The sequence below is a fragment of the Pseudorasbora parva genome, chromosome 18 (assembly GCF_024679245.1).
Source record: "Pseudorasbora parva isolate DD20220531a chromosome 18, ASM2467924v1, whole genome shotgun sequence".
Taxonomy (NCBI): domain Eukaryota; kingdom Metazoa; phylum Chordata; class Actinopteri; order Cypriniformes; family Gobionidae; genus Pseudorasbora; species Pseudorasbora parva.
In genome coordinates this window covers 870,540-898,058 of record NC_090189.1, presented here as the reverse complement: position 1 = coordinate 898,058, position 27,519 = coordinate 870,540, and the positions used below count along the sequence as shown (strand labels likewise).

General features: G+C 40.6%; 2 protein-coding genes across 2 annotated transcripts in view; one reads left to right on the top strand and one right to left on the bottom strand.

The window, feature by feature from the left end:
* The window catches only part of LOC137045871 (uncharacterized bromodomain-containing protein 10-like), a 24,786-nt gene extending 22,135 nt beyond the window's left edge, over positions 1 to 2,651 (top strand). The window contains exon 10 of the mRNA XM_067422814.1: positions 1 to 2,651. This exon is cut by the window's left edge and continues 394 nt beyond it. Coding sequence (XP_067278915.1) covers positions 1 to 2,362 — 2,362 coding nt within the window. The 3' untranslated portion in view covers positions 2,363 to 2,651.
* Positions 2,652 to 4,719: 2,068 nt separating this feature from the next.
* On the bottom strand, positions 4,720 to 18,722 carry mlana (melan-A). Its single transcript, XM_067422644.1, has 5 exons — positions 18,602 to 18,722; positions 13,023 to 13,126; positions 12,407 to 12,503; positions 9,955 to 10,074; positions 4,720 to 5,103 (listed from the first exon to the last, which is right to left on the bottom strand). The coding sequence occupies exons 1-5, from the start codon at positions 18,686 to 18,688 to the stop codon at positions 5,035 to 5,037; spliced, it is 477 nt and encodes a 158-aa protein (XP_067278745.1). The 5' UTR covers positions 18,689 to 18,722; the 3' UTR covers positions 4,720 to 5,034.
* Between the last annotated feature and the right edge of the window lie 8,797 nt (positions 18,723 to 27,519).

Genomic DNA, 27,519 nt, shown 5'->3' with positions numbered 1-27,519 from the left:
ATCCACAACCGAAAGCATTGAACAGGTGGTGTACAAAACCGCAGGTGGCGTTGGGCTTCTCAGGAAAGGAAGCACTTCTGCAAAGTTTTCAGCGCAGTCAACATCAGATCAACATGTTGTTATACTGCCTTCAAATATACTGATTCAAAGTGCCAAGAATAAGGCACCTCTCCCTAAAAACACAACGTACTTGTCCAATGCTTCAGGCTTCACCATACCAGAAAACAAGGTTCCTGTCCAGCAGGTTGCGCCATTGATAGATACCAGCACTGCCAGAGCACCATCTGCTGTAGTTACACCCAATTTAAGGAGCTTTGTTGGAGGTTCTGCTATGCCTAAAAAGACTTCTGAGCCAAAGGTGGTCGTGAACAAATCAGCTAGTAGTGTTCCGACCAAATCTGACGCTAAACAGGAGCTCAGGACAGTGTGCATTAGAGACTCGCAGTCCATCCTGGTCACCACGAGAGGCGGAAATACAGGAGTGGTCAAGGTGCAGACGTCCGAAAGTGGAACCCATCCAAATTTGCCATCCAGCCCGGTTTTTACCATCTCGCCACAACTGCAAGCCTTTCTGGTGTCAAAGTCTTCCACGTCCTCTACACACGCTCTTTCAGCTAATTCTGAATCTGGAGTCGCTCCTCAGTCACTCTCGAAGGATGTTGTTCCGGTCAGCTCATATTCTTTTGTGGCTCCTTCAACCCTGAATCCGATTAGCAATGATGGCACCCAAGCCAAAACATCAATCCCCGGTAAATCCGCACGCAAAAACGGTAATAGCGTTCTTGTAACCGCAAAAGACATCCAAGGCTTCATGCAGAATACGGAATGTGGAATGAAACCCCAGCAAAAGAGGACTCTCCCAGAAAGCAGATCTCCAGATCAATCCGCTTTCCAAAAGGTATTCCTGGTCTCGCCTTCAACGAATATCCCAAATGTCCCAAAGGTCAGCACTGCCACTTTGCCAGGATCTCGAGTCATGTTCATAAGCAACTCCACACTTCCCATTCCATCATCGACACCAGAGGTCAACATTTCCTCTACTAGGGTAATTCCCAAGTTAGGGACAACTTTATCCTGTACTTCTTCTGGTACAAACAACCAAAGCCTCGGTGTCCCAGGGTTAATGTCAAGAATACTCACGCCAACTGCAGAAGCCTCTATGAAAGCTACACCTGTGATTGTCTCTAGAGTATCTGGGATGTCTACTTTATTTGCTCAAAAAAGCTGTTTGGCTCCAATTAGGAGTCCGTCGGGAAACTCAGCAAGTTCCCTGAAAGCATCAGGAACTGTTGATGGGAAAACACTCACGTTCTCGACGCTAGGCACCGGCCACATGGCATCTTCGGCACTTTTATCAGTTGTAAAACCGGACGTACCTTCCTCGATTTTAAACGCTCCTCACTGTAAACCAGGGTTAATCACGATGTCCTCTTGTTCAGGAAGCCTGATTACCAAACACACTACGTTACCAGTTGATGTGACCACTAACAAGACACCAAACTCCTTTTGCTCTTCAGGCTCAGCCTCTTCTGGAGTATCCAGTCCTCCTCCAGTGGTCAAGAACTCTACCATCCAGGAGAAAATAGTGATAAATACAAATGCCCCGCTTGCCCCTGGAACTCAGCTCCTGATCAACAACACCAGATTCGTCGTACCTTCTCAAGGCCTTGGACCTGGCAGCCATGTTCTGCTCATCAACTCAAATCCTGGAGGATTGCAAGGCCCTGCTTCCCCTAGAGGTCCAAACAGTTCTTCGGTTATACAAGGTGTGAGATTGGCTACACCAGTCAGGCTTCCCTCACCAAAAGTGTCTGGTCAAAATCCCGGTGTATCTTCAGATACTGTGAGACTTCCCGGCTGTCCCAAAGAAGCCCCTTCTTCTCAAGTAGGCTTACTAAGCACAACTTCTCCAATGCACGGAAGATTATCCCAAAACCAAGTGACCATGCCTCCAATTAAAACTGCAATTGCACGGCATTCACCAATGCTGACCGTTCCATCGATATCACGTATGCAGAAACTTCCGGTTGCGATGGTTCCACCAATCGGCGGTCCAGCCACTCCCATTGCAAGTGTTCCTCCTTTTATGAACATAATGACACCTTGTCCGCCTATCAGAGCTGTGAATCCTGGGACAATCGGAAAGCCTGCTATTCTATCCCAGTCACTACAAGGTCAAAACACGGTCCCTAGTCCGAGTAAACTACTATTGAGCCCGGATGGTGCCATTTTAAACATAGTGTTGGCAAAGCCAATGGACGCTCGAGTGGTTGGTTCCTCCTCAAGTAGGGTTACCGTACCTACTTTAAACACCAACAATCCACTGAGAAATCCAGATACCATTGGGAGGCCTAATCACTGAAATTCTGGAGGTGTTTGTTTATTGGTTCGTCCTTTGTGGAGAAGTTGGGCTTCCTTTGCTTCCATTCCTCCCAATGTTGGAGGCTAAACTAAATTAATATGTTGTGCATTTTTGCCCTTTACAATACATACACTGCAAAAAATGTGCTTCTTATTTAGTGGTTATTTCTTGTTTCCAGTCCAAATATCTAAATATTCTTAAATCAAAATGCATTTACTATATAAGTAAAATGACATTTTTGCTTGTTTTCTGGGGAATAAAATCTAAATGAAGTGAGTTTCTGCTTAAAACAGGCAAAATTATCTGAGAAAAATAATCTTATTTCTGATTGGGACGGAAACAAGATTTCAATCAGAAATAAGATTATTTTTCTCACCCCATTGGCAGATCATTTTGCCTGTTTTAAGCAAAAACTCACTTCATTTTGATTTTAATTTTTAAGAAAACGAAGACAAATAACTTATGTTGTTTTACTGTTCTAGTAAATGCATCTTGATTTAAGAATTGTTAGATATTTAGACTCGAAACAAGACCAAATTACTGAGTAAGAAGAGCATTTTTTGCAGTGTATTGTTGGTTTCACCAAGAGCAATTTGGAAATTTCAAATGGCCAGTAATGTACATAACAGTATTTGTTTGGCTGAATCTTTTCTACTCCATTTGTATGCAAAGGTTTGAATGTTTTGTAGCATTTTCCATTAAATGATTAATATTATTCTGTAGAACAGTCTATTTAAGAGTATGTCTGGCAAAGTAGTGCATTCAGATTGAGTATTCAGACATTATCTGATAACAGTTGGGTTTGTGTTTCCTCTATATACATGACAATAAACTTGGCATATTTATGACTGAAGTAAAATCATGGGTTTCTTTTGAGTTCATTAAACTAAAGGCATCTTTACACAGCAAACGTGGCACAGAAACCGATTCTGAAGCAGCATAAAATCACAAAAATATGCATTTACACAGACCGTTTAATCTTTCCTTGAAGCGGCATGAATGCATTTACACAGGAATTAAAACCGTTTCTATGTCGTCTTTGATACTAGGGGCCGAGGTGGGTCAGACCCGGCATATTTTAAGTCTGCTTTAATGCGGCATCGCGTCTTTACACAGGATTTTGAGCCGCCTTAACTCGTCTGTGTAAAGATGCTTTAATTAGATCAGAGATTCACAGACTTTTTGAACCCATTTGAGCTAAATTCTTTTCTTGAAGCCCCGTCGGAGATCAATTTTGCATTCTTCCGGTTTTTACAGGTGCTGGTCATATAATTATAATATCATCACAAAGTTGATTTATTTCACTAATTCCATTCAAAAAGTGAAACTTGTATATTATATTCATTTATTACACACATACTGATATATTTCAAATGTTAATTTCTTTTAATTTTGATGATTATAACTGAAAACTGAGAGCAAAATTTGACTTTTATTATGATTTATTTTTAACGTAATTGTCTCATAATTTCACCTTTATTTCATTTTCATATTTTCAACTGTATTCATAATTTTGGCTCTTATCATAATATTAACTTTTTATTTCATAGTTTTAACTTTTTATTTGATAATTGTACATTTTGACCGTTTTCATAATTTGTACTTTTTAACATAATCATGACAGTATCTCATAATTTCAACTTTTTCATAATTTTATAATTTCATATTTTTAACTTGTCATAATTTCAACTTTTCATAATTTCTTAAGTATGTCATATTTGCAACTTTTTTCATAATTTTGGCTCTTATCTCATAATATTAACTTTTTATTTCATAATTATAATGTACATTTTGACTTCATAATTCTACATTTTATGTAATCATTTTAACTTTTTATTTCATAATTATGTCAATTTTTACTGTTTTCCTCATTTTTACTTTTTAACATAATTATGACAGTATCTCATAATTCAAACTTTTTCATAATTCTATCATTTTCATATTTTTATCCTCATAATTTCAACTTTTCATAATTATGTCATAATTAATTCCTCATTTTGCAACTTTTTCCATCATTTTGCCAGTTTTCATAATTATATTTTTTTTAACTTTTCATAATGGTGGCTCATCTCATAATATAAACTTTTTATTTTATAATTATAATATGTCGATTTCAACTTTTTTCATAATTTTGTCTTTCTAATAATCTTCATCATAATAATCCTCGTCTTTTATTCCCATGGCAGTAAAATGGAAAAGTCCTGTAAAATGATCCCTGATAAAGAGTGTGAACGCTGATATATTGATCAAGTGTTTTCTTTCAGATTAGTTTGTGATCTAGTTAATGATCAGCTCTCAGACCCTTCATAATCACCATCATCATCTTAATCATCTGTGTGTTAGAGGCTCAGAAACAAACGCAGTCTTTGTGCCCTAGTGTTTTATTCTGCTGCTCTGATGCCCGTTCACACACGTACTGTCAGGGATTTCCCACTGATCAAGGAAAAATACATTTAGAAAATAAACACACATTCGAGAAGGATTAAAGTTTAAAAGTAAATCATCAGTAACACGTGACTGTGAACTAAACTAGAACTTTATTTAAATGTGTTTTAAACTCCTCAGCCTCCAGGCTCTTCCGTCTCAGAGGTTTCTCAAGCTTTGGGAAGAATCCTGATGATCAGCTCGTCCTGCTCTCAAACACACATCCCAGGATTCTCCCGGGATTCGCCTCATGGAGAGTAAGGAGGAGGCGACGGTCGGGAGGCGATCTTCTCATAGGCTGGTGGAGCGTTGGGAATCTAGAAGAGAGGAGAGACAGACGCCATCAAATGCTTCCAAACTGACCTACAGTATAAACTTGTATGTTGAGGATATCTGATATTAACTCTTCACATGATGACCGATATTAACTCTTCAGATGATGACCAATATTAACTCTTCAGATGATAACCGATATTAACTCTTCAGATGACGACCGATATTAACTCTTCAGATGTTGACCGATATTAACTCTTCTGATTAGGACCGATATTAACTCTTCAGATGATGATCGATATTAACTTTTCAGATGAAGACCGATGTTAACTCTTAATATGAAGACCAATATTAACTCTTCAGGTGAAGACCGATATTAACTCTTCAGATGATTACCGATATTAGCTCTTCAGATGGAGACCGATATTAACTCTTAATATGAAGACCGATATTAACTCTTCTGATGAGGACCGATATTAACTCTTCAGATGATAACCGATATTAACTCTTCAGATGGAGACCGATATTAACTCTTCAGATGAAGACCGATGTTAACTCTTCAGATGATGACCGATATTAACTCTTCAGATGAAGACCGATATTAACTCTTCAGATGGTGGCTGATATTAACTCTTAATATGAAGACCAATATTAACTCTTCTGATGAGGACCGATATTAACTCTTCAGATGATGACCGATATTAACTCTTCAGATGAAGACCCATATTAACTCTTAATATGAAGACCGATATTAACTCTTCTGATGAGGACCGATATTAACTCTTCAGATGATTACCGATATTAACTCTCCAGATGGAGACCGATATTAACTCTTAATATGAAGACCGATATTAACTCTTCAGATGAAGACCGATGTTAACTCTTCAGATGATGACCGATATTAACTCTTCAGATGAAGACCGATGTTAACTCTTAATATGAAGACCGATATTAACTCTTCTGAATTATAACCGATATTAACTCTTCAGGTGATGACCGATATTAACTCTTCAGGTGATGACCGATATAAACTCTTCAGGTGATGACCGATATTAACTCTTCAGGTGATGACCGATATTAACTCTTCAGATGATGACCGATATTAACTCTTCTGGGGATGACCGATATTAACTCTTCAGATGGAGACCGATATTAACTCTTCAGATGGAGACCGATATTAACTCTTCAGATGAAGACCGATGTTAACTCTTCAGATGATGACCGATATTAACTCTTCGGATGAAGACCGATATTAACTCTTTGGATGAAGACCGATATTAACTCTTCGGATGAAGACCGATATTAACTCTTCGGATGAAGACCGATATTAACTCTTCAGGTGATGACCGATATTAACTCTTCAGGTGATAACCGATATTAACTCTCGGATGAAGACCGATATTAACTCTTCGGATGATGACCGATATTAACTCTTCGGATGAAGACCGATATTAACTCTTCGGATGATGACCGATATAAACTCTTCAGGTGATGACTGATATTAACTCTTCTGATGATGACCGATATTAACTCTTCTGATGATGACCGATATTAACTCTTCAGGTGATGACCGATATTAACTCTTCAGATGATGACCGATATTAACTCAGATGATGACCGATATTAACTCTTCAGATGATGACCGATATTAACTCAGATGATGACCGATATTAACTCTTCAGATGATGACCGATATTAACTCTTAAGGTGATGACCGATATTAACTCTTCAGGTGATGACCGATATTAACTCTTCAGGTGATAACCGATATTAACTCTCGGATGAAGACCGATATTAACTCTTCGGATGATGACCGATATTAACTCTTCGGATGAAGACCGATATTAACTCTTCGGATGATGACCGATATTAACTCTTCAGGTGATGACCGATATTAACTCTTCAGATGATGACCGATATTAACTCTTCAGGTGATGACCGATATTAACTCTTCAGGTGATGACCGATATTAACTCTTCAGATGATGACCGATATTAACTCAGATGATGACCGATATTAACTCTTCTGATGATGACCGATATTAACTCTTCGGATGAAGACCGATATTAACTCTTCGGATGATGACCGATATAAACTCTTCAGGTGATGACCGATATTAACTCTTCTGATGATGACCGATATTAACTCTTCAGATGATGACCGATATTAACTCAGATGATGACCTATATTAACTCTTCAGATGATGACCGATATTAACTCTTAAGGTGATGACCGATATTAACTCCTAATGTGATGACCGATATTAACTCTTCAGATGATGGCCGATATTAACTCAGATGATGACCGATATTAACTCTTCAGATGATGACCGATATTAACTCTTCAGGTGATGACCGATATAAACTCTTCAGGTGATGACCGATATTAACTCTTCAGGTGATGACCGATATTAACTCTTCAGATGATGACCGATATTAACTCTTCAGGTGATGACCGATATTAACTCTTCAGATGATGACCGATATTAACTCAGATGATGACCGATATTAACTCTTCAGATGATGACCGATATTAACTCTTAAGGTGATGACCGATATTAACTCTTCAGATGATGACCGATATTAACTCTTCAGGTGATGACCGATTTAAACTCTTCAGGTGATGACCGATATTAACTCTTCAGGTGATGGCCGATATTAACTCTTCAGATGATGACCGATATTAACTCCGATGATGACCGATATTAACTCAGATGATGACCGATATTAACTCTTCAGATGTTGACCGATATTAACTCTTAAGGTGATGACCGATATTAACTCTTCAGATGATGACCGATATTAACTCTTCAGATGATGACCGATATTAACTCTTCAGGTGATGACCGATATTAACTCTTCAGATGATGACCGAAACCTTCTAGTGATCAGTTCTTAAATAACTTTTTTTCTTGAGGAATTATAAAAAGTAGTTATAAATAATTATTTTCCACTATAATGGACCTTTTGTGCAATGGAAGAGTTCCATGAATGTTAAATGTAATATTTTTAAGAGTTTTTGGTCTTTTCTTAAACATGTATTATTAGATGAAGTTATACCATTAGATGTAGAGCAGCAGTTTTGTAGTATTTCAGTAAAATTATTGTGCAAAGAATGACTGATCTATTCATGAGAACCAGCAGTTCAACACACGCTCGCATACACTCACTCTTACACACACATTCTCACGCACTCTCTCATATACACACACACACACATTTGTTTTTGTGAAATGTGGGGACATTCCATAGGTGTAATGGTTTTTATACTGTACAAACCATATTTTCTATCCCCTTACACTGCCCCTAAACCTACCCATCACACACACACACACACACTGCCCCTAAACCTACCCATCACACACACACACACACACACACACACACACACACACACACACACACACTGCCCCTAAACCTACCCACCACAGGAAACATTCTGCATTTTTACTTTCTCATAAAAACTCCTCCTGTGTGATTTATAAGCCTTTTGTAAAGTGGGGCCATGGGTAATGTCCTCATATTTCACCCTCTCCTGTAATACCTGTGTCATACCCATGGCATTATATACGTGTCCTCATATTTTTATAAAAACAAGCACACACACGGACTCTCTCACGCACACACACTCTCTCACAACTACTCTCTCACACACACACACACATATATTCCAGTCGTTTGTAATCCTCACACCACGACTAATGACGCACACTAAAGCTCTTTTTGCCCTGCAGCAGGTCACATGCCTCCTTTATCCCCTCTGGAATTCTGGGTAATGAGAGCCTTGTTCTCTGAAAACTAAATGTGGCAGAAAGAGTCGGCCCACCCTTTGCAGCTCTAACAGCTCCAGCTCTTCTGGGAAGGCTTTCCTCAAGGTTTAGGAGTGTGTTTATGGGGATTTTTGCCCATTCTTCTAGAAGCTCATTTGTGAGGTCAGGCACTGATGTTGGACGAGAAGGCCTGGCTCTCAGTCTCCGCTCTAATTCATCCCAAAGCTGTTCTATCGGGTTGAGCTCAGGACTCTGTGCAGGCCAGTCCAGTTACTCCACACCAAACTCCTCATCCATGTCTTTATGGAGCGACGCTTTGAGCACTGGAGCGCAGTCATGCTGGGACAGGAAGGGGCCGTCCACAAAATGATCCCAACAAAGATGGGTGCATGAAATTGTCCAAAATGTCTTGGTCTTTTAAGGCACTTAACAGTTCCTTTCACCTGAACTAAGAGGCCAACCCCTGAAAAACAACTCACACCATAATCCCCCCTCCACCAAACTTTACAATTGGCATACTGCAGTCAGGCAAGTCCCGTTCTCCTGGCGACGCCAAACCCAGACTCGTCCATGTGATTGTCAGACTGAAGCGTGATTGGTCGCTCAGAGAACACGTCTCACTGCTCTAGAGTCCAGTGGCGGCTGCTTTACTCCACTGCATCCCACACTTTGCATTGCTCTTGGTGATGTAAGGCTTGGATGAGCTGCTCGGCCATGGAAACCCATTCCATGAAGCTCTCTCCGCTGTTCTTGAGCTCATCTGAAGGCCACAGAAGTCTGGAGGTCTGGAGCTGTTGACTCTGCAGAAAGTTGGAGACTTCTGCGCACTGTGACCCTCAGCATGCGCTGACCCCGCTCTGGGATTGAACACTTCGTGGCTGAGTTGCTGTTGTTCCCAATGGCTTCCACTTTGTTCTAATCCCACTAACAGTTGAGCGTGGAATATTTAGTAGTGAGGAAATGTCGGGAATGGACTTATTGCACAGGTGCCAAGTTGCAACCTGTGTGTGTGTGTGTGTGTGTGTGTGTGTGTGTGTGTGTGTGTGTGTGTGTGTGTGTGTGTGTGTGTGTGTGTGTGTGTGTGTGTGTGTGTGTGTGTGTGTGTGTGTGTGTGTGTGTGTTATACCGCTGGTTGCAGGTTGCTGAATTCGTTCATGGCCAGTTTGTTTTCCTCTCCGGACCCGGATTCGCTGTGCTGACCCGTCCTCATCATTTCTCTCCACGACTGACCGCTGCCTCGTCCATTCTGAAACACACACACACACACAAACACACACACACACACACACACACACAAGAGGTAAGAGTCACATGATCCAGTCCCACAGCTGGACTTCTGAAATCCTAATGGAGAATTCTTATATACAGTCTGATCATGTTTTTCGTCTCTCAGTGATCACGCCTTCAGACACACACTGCAAAAAAATGTTTCTTGTTTTGTTGAAAATAAAATCTAAATGAAGTGAGTTTTTGCTTAAAACAGGCAAAATGATCTGCCAATGGGGTGAGAAACAAAACAAAACAAGAAAAAATATCTTATGTCGTTTTACTTATCTAGTAAATGCATCTTGATTTAAAGGTGCCCTAGAATGAAAAACTGAATTAATCTTGCCATGGTGAAATAATAAGAGTTCAGCACATGGACATCACACACTGAGAGTCTCAGACACCATCGCCTCCTCCTTCTGATGTAAATCTCGTAAATCAAAAACACCACGGGAAAAAAAGTGCTTCTCAACATAAACCCAACCGTGACGCGAGCGTTGGGGATCTTTAATATACACGCCACAACATTTGCATCTGTCCGAACATGAGCATTATCTGTCGGAACTGACGGAGCCAAATGAACACACGTCATGTTCAGGCTGGGGACGGGAGGACTGTTCATATGTCAACAGTCATGGCTGAGGCTTATAATCCGATACCGCAACATGCCACTGGGGCGGCAGTGGCTCAGTGGTTCATGTAGGTTGTCTACAAACCAGAAGGTTGGTGGTTCAATCCCCGGTTCCACCTGACCAAGTGTCGAGGTGTCCTTGAGCAAGACACCTAACCCCAGCTGCTCCCGACGAGCTGGATGGCGCCTTACATGGCTGACACCGCCGTCGGTGTATGAATGGGTGAATGTGAGGCAAAAATGTAAAGCGCTTTGGATAAAAGCGCTATATAAATGCAGTCCATTTACCACAACTTAATTCAAGATCGTTCGTTTGTTCGGCCCATCTCAAGCTTCGCTCAGCGTCTTAAACTGAAGAAAGTGGCGACTGTATTCCTGCAGCAGTGAGCAGCGATTTATCCACTTATTGACTGATTAAACCATTTCTGATTAAACTGAGAGTTTCTTAGAGAGACAGCATTGTCTAGATAACGCGAGATGCTTACAGTAACAATAGGAAACTCACAGGACCATACCAAACTAAATAGTGTGTCTGATGACAAAGGGGAATATTATTACAAAATACAACCGTAGATACTTTGCTTACAGATCGTTCCCTCGATCCTTCTAGCAAACGTCTCCTTTTCCACCATATAAGTTAAAACGATAGGCTATTCATTTTGTAAAAATATAAGTTATATATTTATATATTTGAGAACTGAAGTAGGTCTATGATGTTTTTGCCTATTTGTATTTCAGATTAGGCTACATCACAGTCACTGCGTAACCGTAGCCTTCACTGTGACTAACGTTATATAAACGTGCAATATCGCTGACGAAAGAAGACAAGTCGGAAATGTGGACTGAACGACACTTTAAGCAGAACATCTCAAATAGAGATTGATCAAATACAGCTTACTTGTTTATTGGTGTTTTCAGATCATCAGAGAGAGAGAGAGAGAGAGAGAGAGAGAGAGAGAGAGAGAGAGAGAGAGAGAGAGAGAGAGAGAGAGAGAGAGAGAGAGAGAGAGAGAGAGAGAGAGCGTGCATATGGTTGCCAGATTGGACATGTTTAGGTAAACACTGGAGAGTATACGGGTTTCTTTTCACAGTAAAGCTCTGTTTGGGGGATTTAATGACTGAAATCTGGCAACCGCACGAACGCGAGCTCTTTCTCGCCCGCGGATGATCTGAAAACACCAATAAACAAGTACACTGCATTTGATCAATCTCCATTTGAGATGTTCTGCTGTAAGTGTCGTTCAGTCGGTCTGTGTTCTGTCAGGACTCACGAGACGATTCGCTGAACTGCTGAAATAAGCCAATCAGAGCAGAGCTCAACATTAATATTCATGACCTTTCCAAATATGGCAAAAACAGAGCATTACATCCTGGGGACAATTTATAGGGTTGTAAATGGACCTGCAAAACTGCATCTGGACAATTGTTGCCCTTAAATAAGCCACACACCCTCTGTAGATATCAGAGAACACTTTAACATTATTTAAATCATTCTAGGGCACCTTTAAGAATATTTAGATGTTTGGTCCAGAAACCAGACACAATTACTAAGTAAGAAGAGCATTTTTTGCTGTGCATGACATCATCATCCGCTATCTGCGCTGTATGAATATTTCTGTTCTCATTATGACATCATTGTACAGTGTGATCACATGACCCTCCCGAGCGTCACATGACTCACCCGGATCATCTTGTACCCGCCCCGGCGCCGGTAGTACCAGCAGCCCATAATGAGCAGCGCTGTGAGGATCACGGCCAGTAGAGCGATTCCTGCAGCCCTACACACACACACACACACACACACACACACACACACACACATGTTGGTCTATGTGGTTTACAGGGACTCTCCATAGGCGTAATGGTTTTTATACTGTACAAATCGTATTTTCGATCCCCTTACACTGCCCCTAAACCTACCCATCACACACACACACACACACGCACACACACGCACACACACACACACACACACACACACACTGCCCCTAAACCTACCCATCACACACACACACACACGCACACACACACACTGCCCCTAAACCTACCCATCACAGGAAACATTCTGCATTTTTACTTTCTCAAAAAAACATCATTTAGTATGTTTTTAAGGCCGTTTGAATTATGAGGACATTTGATATGTCCTCATAAACCACATTTATAGTGTAATACCAGTGTAATACCCATGTAGTTATACAAATTTGTGTCCTCATAAACCACATAAACAGGCTCACACACACACGTTAGATGATGAACATCAGTGTTTCCTGCAGGTGTGTGTGTGGCTCTTCACTCACTCTTCAGCTCTGATGAATCCAGCGCCTCGTCTGCTGGAGAAATGAACACTAAACTCTCCTCGAGACGCTGAGCCTGATCCACCGTAAGACATGATGAGCAAACACTGAGAACGACAACAGCGGCAGCTCGTCAGAAACACACACACACACACACACACACACACACACTGAGAACGACAACAGCAGCAGCTCATCAGAAACACACACTGACATACGACACACACACTGAGATACGACACACACACTGAGATACGACACACACACTGAGATTCGACACACACTGAGATACGACACACACACTGAGATACGACACACACACTGAGATTCGACACACACTGAGATACGACACACACACTGAGATACGACACACACTGAGATACGACACACACACTGAGATACGACACACACACTGAGATACGACACACACACTGAGATACGACACACACACTGAGATACGACACACACACTGAGATACGACACACACACTGAGATTCGACACACACACTGAGATACGACACACACTGAGATACGACACACACACTGAGATTCGACACACACTGAGATACGACACACACACTGAGATACGACACACACACTGAGATATGACACACACTGAGATACGACACACACACTGAGATACGACACACACACTGAGATTCGACACACACACTGAGATACGACACACACACTGAGATACGACACACACACTGAGATACGACACACACACTGAGATATGACACACACTGAGATACGACACACACACTGAGATACGACACACACACTGAGATATGACACACACTGAGATACGACACACACACTGAGATACGACACACACACTGAGATTCGACACACACACTGAGATACGACACACACTGAGATACGACACACACACTGAGATTCGACACACTGAGATACGACACACACACTGAGATACGACACACACACTGAGATACGACACACACACTGAGATTCGACACACACACTGAGATACGACACACACTGAGATACAACACACACATTGAGATACGACACACACACTGAGATACGACACACACTGAGATACGACACACACACTGAGATACGACACACACACTGAGATTCGACACACTGAGATACGACACACACATTGAGATACGACACACACTGAGATTCGACACACACATTGAGATACGACACACACACTGAGATACGACACACACTGAGATACGACACACACACTGAGATACGACACACACACTGAGATACGACACACACTGAGATTCGACACACACTGAGATACGACACACACATTGAGATACGACACACACACTGAGATACGACACACACTGAGATACGACACACACACTGAGATATGACACACACACTGAGATATGACACACACTGAGATACGACACACACACACTGAGATACGACACACACACTGAGATACGACACACACACACTGAGATACGACACACTGACATACGACACACACACTGAGATATGACACACACACTGAGATATGACACACACACTGAGATACGACACACACACTGAGATACGACACACACACACTGAGATACGACACACTGACATACGACACACACACTGAGATACGACACACACACTGAGATATGACACACACTGAGATATGACACACACTGAGATATGACACACACTGAGATACGACACACACACTGAGATATGACACACACTGAGATACGACACACACACTGAGATATGACACACTGAGATACGACACACACACACTGAGATACGACACACACACACTGAGATACGACACACACACTGAGATACGACACACACACTGAGATACGACACACACTGAGATACGACACACACTGAGATACGACACACACACTGAGATACGACACACACACTGAGATATGACACACACTGAGATTCGACACACACACTGAGATACGACACACACACTGAGATACGACACACACTGAGATTCGACACACACATTGAGATACGACACACACACTGAGATACGACACACTGAGATACGACACACACACTGAGATGCGACACACACACTGAGATACGACACACACACTGAGATACGACACACACACTGAGATACGACACACACACTGAGATGCGACACACACACTGAGATACGACACACACACTGAGATTCGACACACACTGAGATACGACACACACACTGAGATACGACACACACACTGAGATACGACACACACACTGAGATACGACACACACACTGAGATACGACACACACACACACTGACATACGACACACACACTGACATACGACACACACACACACACTGACATACGACACACACACACTGAAATACGACACACACACACTGACATACGACACACACACACTGACATACGACACACACACACTGACATACGACACACACACACTGACATACGACACACACACACTGACATACGACACACACACACTGACATACGACACACACACACTGAGATACGACACACACTGAGATACGACACACACACACTGACATACGACACACACACACTGACATACGACACACACACACTGACATACGACACACACACTGACATACGACACACACACACACACTGACATACGACACACACACACTGAAATACGACACACACACACTGACATACGACACACACACACTGACATACGACACACACACACTGACATACGACACACACACACTGACATACGACACACACACACTGACATACGACACACACACACTGAGATACGACACACACACTGAGATACGACACACACACACTGAGATACGACACACACACACTGAGATACGACACACACACACTGACATACGACACACACACACTGACATACGACACACACACACTGAGATACGACACACACACACTGACATACGACACACACACACTGACATACGACACACACACACTGACATACGACACACACACACTGACATACGACACACACACACTGAGATACGACACACACACACTGACATACGACACACACTGAGATACGACACACTCACACTGACATACGACACACACACACTGAGATACGACACACACACACTGAGATACGACACACACACACTGAGATACGACACACACACACTGACATACGACACACACACACTGACATACGACACACACACACTGAGATACGACACACACACACTGACATACGACACACACACACTGACATACGACACACACACACTGACATACGACACACACACACTGACATACGACACACACACACTGAGATACGACACACACACACTGACATACGACACACACTGAGATACGACACACTCACACTGACATACGACACACACACACTGAGATACGACACACACACACTGAGATACGACACACACACACTGAGATACGACACACACACACTGACATACGACACACACACACTGACATACGACACACACACACTGAGATACGACACACACACACTGACATACGACACACACACACTGACATACGACACACACACACTGACATACGACACACACACACTGAGATACGACACACACACACTGACATACGACACACACTGAGATACGACACACTCACACTGACATACGACACACACACACTGAGATACGACACACACACACTGACATACGACACACACACACTGACATACGACACACACACACTGAGATACGACACACACACACTGACATACGACACACACTGAGATACGACACACTCACACTGACATACGACACACACACACTGAGATACGACACACACACACTGAGATACGACACACACACACTGACATACGACACACACACACTGACATACGACACACACACACTGAGATACGACACACACACACTGACATACGACACACACACACTGACATACGACACACACACACTGACATACGACACACACACACTGAGATACGACACACACACACTGACATACGACACACACTGAGATACGACACACTCACACTGACATACGACACACACACACTGAGATACGACACACACACACTGACATACGACACACACACACTGACATACGACACACACACACTGAGATACGACACACACACACTGACATACGACACACACTGAGATACGACACACTCACACTGACATACGACACACACACACTGAGATACGACACACACACACTGAGATACGACACACACACACTGACATACGACACACAGATCAAGCTCAGAAAACCACGGCCAGGTCAAATTTCACCCCAAATAAAATTTTGCATAGCAATAAAGCATACTTTCAGTTCCATTAATATATATTATATATACATAATTACATGTTTCTTTATATTCTCATTACTGTAATCTAGTTTTTTTACAGTAATAATGTATTTTTTATTAAAATGAGGATAACTTTAGAAAAACAACAAATTGCTCTAATGCAAAAGTACGATTACAATATATATATATATAAAAATAGATTATATTATTATTAGTTTTAAATGTAAGGTATATTCATTACCTGGACATTAAGGAAGTTTTTTTGTTCTTATATTACAGTGTAAAAAAAGTGCAGGTCTCCAATTGAACATTTTCTAGAGACTGATCACAGTTACATTTCTCAGTTGACCAAATTGATTTATTTTATTTTATTAAATTGCATCAATTCACAGAATTTCAATTCGCCCAACTGAAAAATGTAGATGTGATCAGTCACTAGAAAATTTTCATTTGAAGACATTTTTAGTTGTTTTTTTTACAGTGTACAAAAGATAAAAATACATCATTAATACACATCTGACAATATGAACATTCAGTGACTCTAAATGTAATAAAGTAAATGAAACCGCATTAAAGTCAGTGTAGAGTTGACTCTCTGATGTTTTATTCTTGATGGTTTTTGATTATCATTACTGTAATATAGTCATTATTTTTACAGTTATAATGTATTTTTTATTAAAGTTACATTTAGAAAACCAACAAACTACTCTGATGCAAAGGTACGATTACAATTTAAATAGCAGTAATGAAAAATGTATTTAATTAAAAAATATATATATATTTGTATATATCTATAATAATTTTTTAATGCAAAATATATTCTATTATTACTTTTTTACTTGTCTATTTACTAGAAAAGTAAAAATTATTGTCTAGTTTTGTGAAAAAAATAACTCCAAATGAAGAGAGTTTTTGCTTAAAATAAGATAAATAATCTGCCAATGGGGTGAGAAAAATAATCTTGTTTTCTGTTTGAATTAAGATTATTTTTCTCTCCCCATTGGCAGATTATTTTGCTAATTTCATGCAAAAATTCTCCTAATTTTTAGTTTTTTTCCCCAAAACAAGACAAAAATGTTTGCTTGTCTAGTAAATGTTTCTTAATGATTTTTTCCTGATATTTTTTACTTAAAACAAGACAAAAATACTGAGTAAGAAAAGCATTTTTTGCTATAACCGGGATATGTTCTTAAAAATTAAAAAATTTTGTGAATAATTTGCATTTCTTCTATTATATAACATTAAAAATGCATAATTAATAGACATCTGACAGTATAAACATTGAGTGACTGAATTGAATGTTTTTCTGATGAGAGTCGGCGCTTACCTGAGCTGATGTGATTCCTGAGAGCCAGACTCTAGATCTGCTGAGATTCTGCGGCTCTAAAAGCCCTTGAGAAGTTCTCATGACCATCACGGGTTCAACACACACACACACACTCCTCCATCTGACTGTCTGCTGACTGACTGGCTGCCTTTACCGCGGTAAACTGACCTCAGATCAAGAGGCTTAGAGTTGGTAACGCTTCAGCGAATCTGTTTAACTAGATTAGAGCGATAAAACTAATGTTTGTGCTCTGGTTAAAAGTGTGTGAAATCAGTTTCCACATGTGGTGTTGCTTTATTAGAGCTAATAATTATAAATCTCTTCTGCACTGCAAAAAATGCTCTTCTTACTCAGTCTTGTTTCCAGTCTAAATATCTAACAATTCTTCAATCAAGATGCATTTACTAGACCAGTAAAACGACATGAGATATTTGTCCTTGTTTTCTTAAAATTAAAATCAAAATGAAGTGAGTTTTTGCTTAAAACAGGCAAAATGATCTGCCAATGGGGTGAGAAAAATAATCTTATTTCTGATTGAAATCTTGTTTCTCGTCTCCGTCCCAAACAGAAATTTTTGTTTTCCAGAAAACAAGGACAAATATCTCATGTCGTTTTACTGATCTAGTAAATGCATCTTGATTTAAGAATTGTTAGATATTTGGACTGGAAACAAGACAAAAATACTAAATAAGAAGAGCATGTTTTGCAGTGTAACTATAGACCTATATTGTTATTTAACTAAAGCTTTTGATTTGGTTGATCATTATTTGCTTTTAGATAAACTTCATGCTATTGGTCTTTCTAAAAATACAGTTTTGTGGTTTCATTCATACCTGCACAATAGAAAACAATGTGGTGTGCCCCAAGGTTCAATATTGGGACCACTTCTGTTTTACATTTATGTAAATATCCTACCATTAATTCTTCGAAATTGTCACGTTCATCTTAATGCTGACGATACCGTCACCTAATTCTGATCCTCGACAGATTCAACGATCTCTTCAGTCTGATTTTAATACTGTAAAACTTGGCTTTTGGCAAATAAATTAGTGCTTAATAAAAGCAAGTCATATAATATGATTTCTGGTTCTAGGCAAGGCAAGTTTATTTGTACAGCACATTTCATACCCAATGGCAATTCAAAGTGCTTTACATAGAAATTAATTAAAATAGGATAACATGCATGAGAAAAAAGAATACCATGAGTAAGAATTAAAAACAAAAACAAGGAAAATGAAAACAGTTTGAAAGAGAATTTTAAAAAAAATTAATAATGGTCAGATACACAACAGAGGTCTGAAATAAAAATAAAACATCCTTCAGTTTAGAGTCTACATACATGCACCATCTTAATTAAAACACCTCTCCTTCATTTCTTTCTCAAACATTTCTCCTTCATTTCTTTCATTTTAAACACTATTTCCTGATTTTTACTTAGGAACTTTTACATCTTTGTGTTTTGGGCTCCCATTCAGCTCTGGAAGGCTCTAGGACCACCAGACCTGCGCTCCTGTCTACGCCTCAGCGCCCTCTATCAGAATCCAGAGTTTGGAGAAGATCAGAGAAACTCGAAAATTTCCCCCCAAAAAACACAAAGGGGTACCATTTATAGATTTTTTGGGTCGGAAAATAAAGTTGATCTGATCTTTTCCAAACTATGGATTCTGATAGAGGGCACTGAGACGTAGACATGAGCGTGAGTCTGGTGGCCCTAGAGCCTTCCAGAGCTGAACGGGAGCCCAAAACACAGACATACAACTTCCCATTTATTTAGAGCCGCCAGATAACTGGTCCGACGACACAGTGTTTATAAAAGATATTTCACATTTAATATCAATTTACATATGAAATGGATGAAACTGATAACAGGGTGGATGAACTGAGAACAGGGTGGATGAACTGATAACAGGGTGGCTGAACTGATAATAGGGTGGATGAACTGATAACAGGGTGGATGAAATAATAACTGGGTGGATGAAATAATAACAGGGTGGATGAAATGGTAACAGGGTGGATGAACTGATAACAGGGTGGATGAAATAATAACTGGGTGGATGAAATAATAACAGGGTGGATGAACTGATAACAGAGTGGATGAACTGATAACAGGGTGGATGAACTGAGAACAGGGTGGATGAACTGATAACAGGGTGGCTGAACTGATAATAGGGTGGATGAACTGATAACAGGGTGGATGAAATAATAACTGGGTGGATGAAATAATAACAGGGTGGATGAAATGGTAACAGGGTGGATGAACTGATAACAGGGTGGATGAAATAATAACTGGGTGGATGAAATAATAACAGGGTGGATGAAATGGTAACAGGGTGGATGAACTGATAACAGGGTGAATGAAATAATAACAGGGTGGATTAAATAATAACAGGGTGGATTAAATTAATATAGAGTGGATAAAATGATAATGGTGTATGAAATAATCACAGGGTGGATGAAATGATAATTGGGTGGATGAACTGATAACAAGGTGAATGAACTGATAACAGGGTGGATGAAACGATAACAGGGTGGATGAACTAATAACAGTGGATGAAATTAATACAGAGGGTATGAAATGATGAAAGGGTAGATGAAATAATAACGGGGGATTAAAAAATAACAGGGTGTGAATTGATAACAGGGTGGATGAAATAATAACAGGGTGGATGAACTGATAAAAGGGTGGATGAACTGAAAACATGAAAAAATGATACATTCCTATGAATGAAAACATCTCTATTGCACTAGGCACACTCAACCGAACACATTCATCTAACTTTCAAGTCACCTGAGCGCTTAATTTGCATAGAAAAGGCAGTGTCCATGGGCCGGTAATTTGGGGGCCACTACATAAATAAGAACTTTTACGTCTTTGTGTTTTGGGCTCCCATTCAGCTCTGGAAGGCTCTAGGACCACCAGACCTGCGCGCCTGTCTACGCCTCAGCGCCCTCTATCAGAATCCAGAGTTTGGAGAAGATCAGAGAAACTCAAAAATTTTCCCCCAAAAAACACAAAGGGGTACCACCTATAGATTTTTTGGGTCGGAAAATAAAGTTGATCTGATCTTTTCCAAACTATGGATTCTGATAGAGGGCGCTGAGACGTAGACATGAGTGTGAGTCTGGTGGCCCTAGAGCCTTCCAGAGCTGAACGGGAGCCCAAAACACAGACATACAGCTTCTCATTTATATAGAGCCGCCAGATAACCGAAGACACAGTGTTTATAAAAGATATTTCACATTTACTATCAATTTACATATGAAATGGATGAAACTGATAACAGGGTGGCTGAACTGATAACAGGGTGGCTGAACTGATAACAGGGTGGATGAAATAATAACAGGGTGGATGAAATGATAACAGGGTGGATAAAATAATAACAGGGAGGATGAACTGATAACAGGGGGGATGAAATGATAATAGGGTGGATGAAATAACAAGTGAAAAAAATATATACATTTTTATGAATGAAAACATCTCTATTGCACTAGGCACACTCAACCGAACACATTCATCTAACTTTCAAGTCACCTGAGCGCTAAATTTGCATAGAAAAGGCAGTGTCCATGGGCCGGTAATTGGGGGCCACTACATAAATAGGAACTTTTACGTCTTTGTGTTTTGGGCTCCCATTCAGCTCTGGAAGGCTCTAGGACCACCAGACCTGCGCTCCTGTCTACGCCTCAGCGCCCTCTATCAGAATCCAGAGTTTGGAGAAGATCAGAGAAACTCAAAAATTTCCCCCCAAAAAACACAAAGGGGTACCACTTATAGATTTTTTGGGTCGGAAAATAAAGTTGATCTGATCTTCTCCAAACTATGGATTCTGATAGAGGGCGCTGAGACGTAGACATGAGCGTGAGTCTGGTGGCCCTAGAGCCTTCCAGAGCTGAACGGGAGCCCAAAACACAGACATACAACTTCTCATTTATTTAGAGCCGCCAGATAACTGGTCCGAAGACACAGTGTTTATAAAAGATATTTCACATTTAATATCAATTTACATATGAAATGGATGAAACTGATAACAGGGTGGATGAACTGAGAACAGGGTGGATGAACTGATAACAGGGTGGCTGAACTGATAACAGGGTGGATGAAATGATAACAGGGGGGATGAAATTAATACATGGTGGATGAAATCATAACAGGGTGGATGAACTGATAACAAGGTGGATGAAATGATAACAGGGAGGATGAAATTAATACAGGGTGGATGAAATAACATGGGGATGAAATAATAACAGGGTGGATGAAATAATAACAGGGTGGAAGAAATTATTACAGTGGATGAAATGATAACAGGGTGGATGAACTGATAACAGGGTGGATGAAATTAATACAGGGTGGATGAAATGATAACAGGGAGGATGAACTGAAAACTGGGTGGATGAAATAATAACAGGGTGGATGAAATAACATGGGGATGAAATAATAACAGGGTGGATGAAATAATAACAGGGTGGATGAAATTATTACAGGGGATGAAATGATAACAGGGTGGATGACCTGATAAAAGGGTGGATGAAATAATAACAGGGTGGATGAAATTAATACAGGGTGGATGAAATGATAACAGGGAGGATGAACTGAAAACTGGGTGGATGAAATAATAACAGGGTGGATGAATGTATTACGGGATGAAATGATAACAGGGTGGATGAACTGATAACAGGGGGATGAAATAATAAAAGGGTGGATGAAATAATAACAGGGTGGATGAAATGATAACAGGATGGATGAACTGAAAACTGGGTGGATGAAATAATAACAGGGAGGATGAAATAACATGAGGATGAAATAATAACCGGGTGGATGAAATAATAACTGGGTGGATGAAGTTATTACAGGGGGATGAAATGATAACAGGGTGGATGAACTGATAACAGGGTGGATGAAATTAATAATAATAATAATAATAATAATTCATTACATTTATATAGCGCTTTTCTAGACACCCAAAGCGCTTTACATATAGAAGGGGGGAATCTCCTCAACCACCACCAATGTGCAGCACCCACCTGGATGATGCGACGGCAGCCATTTTGCGCCAGAACGCTCACTGCACACCAGCTGATTGGTGGAGAGGAGACAGAGTAATTAAGCCAATCAGGATATGGGGATTGTTAGGAGGCCATGATGGACAGGGGCCAATGGGCAAATTTGGCCAGGATGCCGGGGTTACACCCCTACTCTTTATCGAAGGACAACCTGGGATTTTTAACGACCACAGAGAGTCAGGACCTCGGTTTAACGTCTCATCCGAAGGACGGTGCTCATTGACAGTACAGTGTCCCCATCACTATACTGGGGTGTTAGGACCCACACAGACTACAGGGTGAGCGCCCCCTGCTGGCCTCACTAACACCTCTACCAGCAGCTACCTGGTTTGCCCATTTGGTCTCCCATCCAGGTACTGACCAGGCTCAGCCCTGCTTAGCTTCAGTGGGAAACCAGTCTTGGGCTGCAGGGTGATATGGCTGCTGGCTGTATAATTTAATACAGCCAGCATAATTTAATACAGGGTGGATTAAATTAATACAGGGTGGATAAAATGATAATGGTGTATGAAATAATAACAGGGTGGATGAAATGATAACAGGGAGGATGAACTGAAAACTGGGTGGATGAAATAATAACAGGGTGGATGAAATAACATGGGGATGAAATAATAACAGGGTGGATGAAATAATAACAGGGTGGATGAAATTATTCAGGGGATGAAATGATAACAGGGTGGATGACCTGATAAAATGGTGGTGTAAAGAGTTCGTAAGATAAGGAAGGAAGAGGACAAGGGGTCGGCTTGGACTGCTGACGTCTCTTTTATTAAATAACTTAAATCACAACGTGCACACTTAAGCGTGTGTCTTTTCATATGCTCAGTTTCAGTTTCGCTTCCGGGTCGTTCCACTTCCGGGTTGCGGTTAGCTCAGTGTCTCAGGGGGAACGTCAGCAGTCCGTCTCTCTCTCCCCTGCTTCCGATTCCGCCAGCGTTTTAAGCTCTCTCCACGCCCATTACTGGAACAAGAGACAGGTGTTATCAATCTGTGTCCAACCCACTCACTTACCGCTCGTCCCGCAGCTCTCTCTCCCGCTGCAGACCTCGCTGAACCACGCCCCCCTTGCCACAGGTGGATGAAATAATAACAGGGTGGATGAACTGATAACAGGGTGGATGAAATTAATACAGGGTGGATTAAATTAATACAGGTTGGATAAAATGATAATGGTGTATGAAATAATAACAGGGTGGATGAAGTGATAACAGGGTAGATGAAATGATAACAGGGTGGATGAAATAATAACAAGGTGGATGAAATAATAACAGGGTAGATGAACTGATAACAGGTTGGATGAACTGATAACAGGGTGGATAAAACGATAACAGGCTTGATGAACTTATGACTGGGTGGATGAAATAATAACAGGGTGGATGAACATATAACAGTGTGGATGAACTAATAACAGTGGATGAAATTGATATAGAGGGGATGAAATGATGAAAAGGTGGATGAAACTGATGAAAAGGGTAGATGAAATGATAACATGGTGGATGAACTGATAACTGGGTGGATGAAATAATAACGGGGGATTAAAAAAAACAGGGGGTGAATTGATAACAGGGTGGATGAACTGATAACAGGAATAAAAAATTATACATTCCTATGAATGAAAACATCTCTCTTGCACTAGGCACACTCAACCGAACACATTCATCTAACTTTCAAGTCACCTGAGCGCTTAATTTTCATAGAAAAGGCAGTGTCCATTGGCCGGTAATTTGGGGGCCACTACATAAATAGGAACTTTTACGTCTTTGTGTTTTGGGCTCCCATTCAGCTCTGGAAGGCTCTAGGACCACCAGACCTGCGCTCCTGTCTACGCCTCAGCGCCCTCTATCAGAATCCAGAGTTTGGAGAAGATCAGAGAAACTCGGAAATTTCCCCCCCAAAAAACTGAATGGATGAACTGATAAAAGGGGGGATGAAACTGGTAACAGGGTGGATGAAATGATAACAGGGTGGATGAAATAATAACAGTGTGGATGAACTGATAACAGGGTGGATGAAACTGGTAACAGTGTGGATGAACTGATAACAGGGTGGATGAAATGATAAAATTGTGGATGAAACTGATAACAGGGTGGATGAACTGATAACTAGGTGGTTGAAATAATAACAGGGTGGATGAAATAATAATAGGGCGGATAAAAATAATAACAGGCTGGATGAAATTAATACAGGGGGATGAAATGATAGCAGGGTGGATGAACTGATAACTGGGTGAATGAAATGATAACAGGGTGGATGAAATAATAACAGGGGGATGTAAGAAAGAAGTGGATTAAATAATAACAGGGTGGATGAAATAAAAACGGGGATGTAAGAAAGAAATGGATGAAATAATAACAGGGTGGATGAACTGATAACTGGGTGGATGAAATAATAACAGGGTGGATGAACTGATAACTGGGTGGATGAACTGATAACCGGGTGGATGAACTGATAACTGGGTGGATGAAATAATAACAGGGTGGATGAACTGATAACTGGGTGGATGAACTGATAACAGGGTGGATGAAATGATAAAAGGGTGGATGAACTGATAACAGTTGGATGAAATGATAACAGGGTGGATGAACTGATAACAGTTGGATGAAATGATAACAGGGTGGATGAACTGATAACGGCAGATGAAATAATACAGAGGGGATTAAATGTTAACAGAAGATCAGAGAAACTCGGAAATTTACCCCCAAAAAACACAAAGGGGGAATGATAACTTGGTGAATGAAATGATAACAGGGTGGATGAAATGATAACAGGGTGGATGAAATTAATACAACCTGTTATCATTTCTTCCACCTCATTATCAGTTCATCCACCCTGTTATCAGTTTATTCACCCTGTTATCAGTTCATCCACCCTGTTATCAGTTCATCTACCCTGTTATCAGTTTATTCACCCTGTTATCAGTTCATCCACCTGTTATTATTTCATCCACCCTATTATCAGTTCATCCACCTGTTATCATTTCATCCACTCTGTTATCAGTTCATCCACCCTGTTATCAGTTCATCCACCCTATTATCATTTCATTCACCCTGTTATCAGTTCATCGACCCTGTTATCAGTTTATCCACCCTGTTATCAGTTCATCCACCTGTTATTATTTCATCCACCCTATTATCAATTCATCCACCCTGTTATCAGTTCATCCAACATATTATCATTTCATCCACCCTGTTATCAGTTCATCCACTCTGTTATCAGTTCATCTACCATATTATAATTTCATCCACCCTGTTATCAGTTCATCCACCCTGTTATCAGATCATCCACCTTATTATCATTTCATCCACCCAGTTATCAGTTTATCCACTCTGTTATCAGTTCATCCACCATATTATCATTTAATCCACCCTGTTATAAGTTCATCCACTCTGTTATCAGTTCATCCACCATATTATCATTTCGTCTACCCTGTTATCAGTTCATCCACCATATTATCATTTAATCCACACTATTACCAGATCATCAACCCTGTTATCAATTCATCCACCCTATTATCAGTTCATCAACCCTGTTATCATTTCATCCACCCTGTTACCATTTCATCCACCCAGTTATCTGTTCATCAACCCTGTTAACATTTAATCCCCTCTGTATTATTTCATCTGCCGTTATCAGTTCATCCACCCTGTTATCATTTCATCCCCCTGTTATCAGTTCATCCACCCTGTTATTATTTCATCCACCCTGTTATCAGTTCAGCCACCCTGTTATCAGTTCAGCCACCCTGTTATCAGTTCGTCCACCCTGTTCTCAGTTCATCCACCCTGTTATCAGTTTCATCCATTTCATATGTAAATTGATATTAAATGTGAAATATCTTTTATAAACACTGTGTCTTC

What these genes read in the sequence shown, in the direction of transcription:
- mlana (XM_067422644.1), bottom strand. Translation starts at nt 18,688, where the DNA reads ATGGTCATGAGAACTTCTCAAGGGCTTTTAGAGCCGCAGAATCTCAGC. An exon ending in GGATTCATCAGAGCTGAAGA is followed by an intron (nt 12,504 to 13,022) that starts GTGAGTGAAGAG and finishes GTGTGTGTGTAG; the next exon opens with GGCTGCAGGAATCGCTCTAC. An exon ending in GCGGGTACAAGATGATCCGG is followed by an intron (nt 10,075 to 12,406) that starts GTGAGTCATGTG and finishes TGTGTGTTTCAG; the next exon opens with AATGGACGAGGCAGCGGTCA.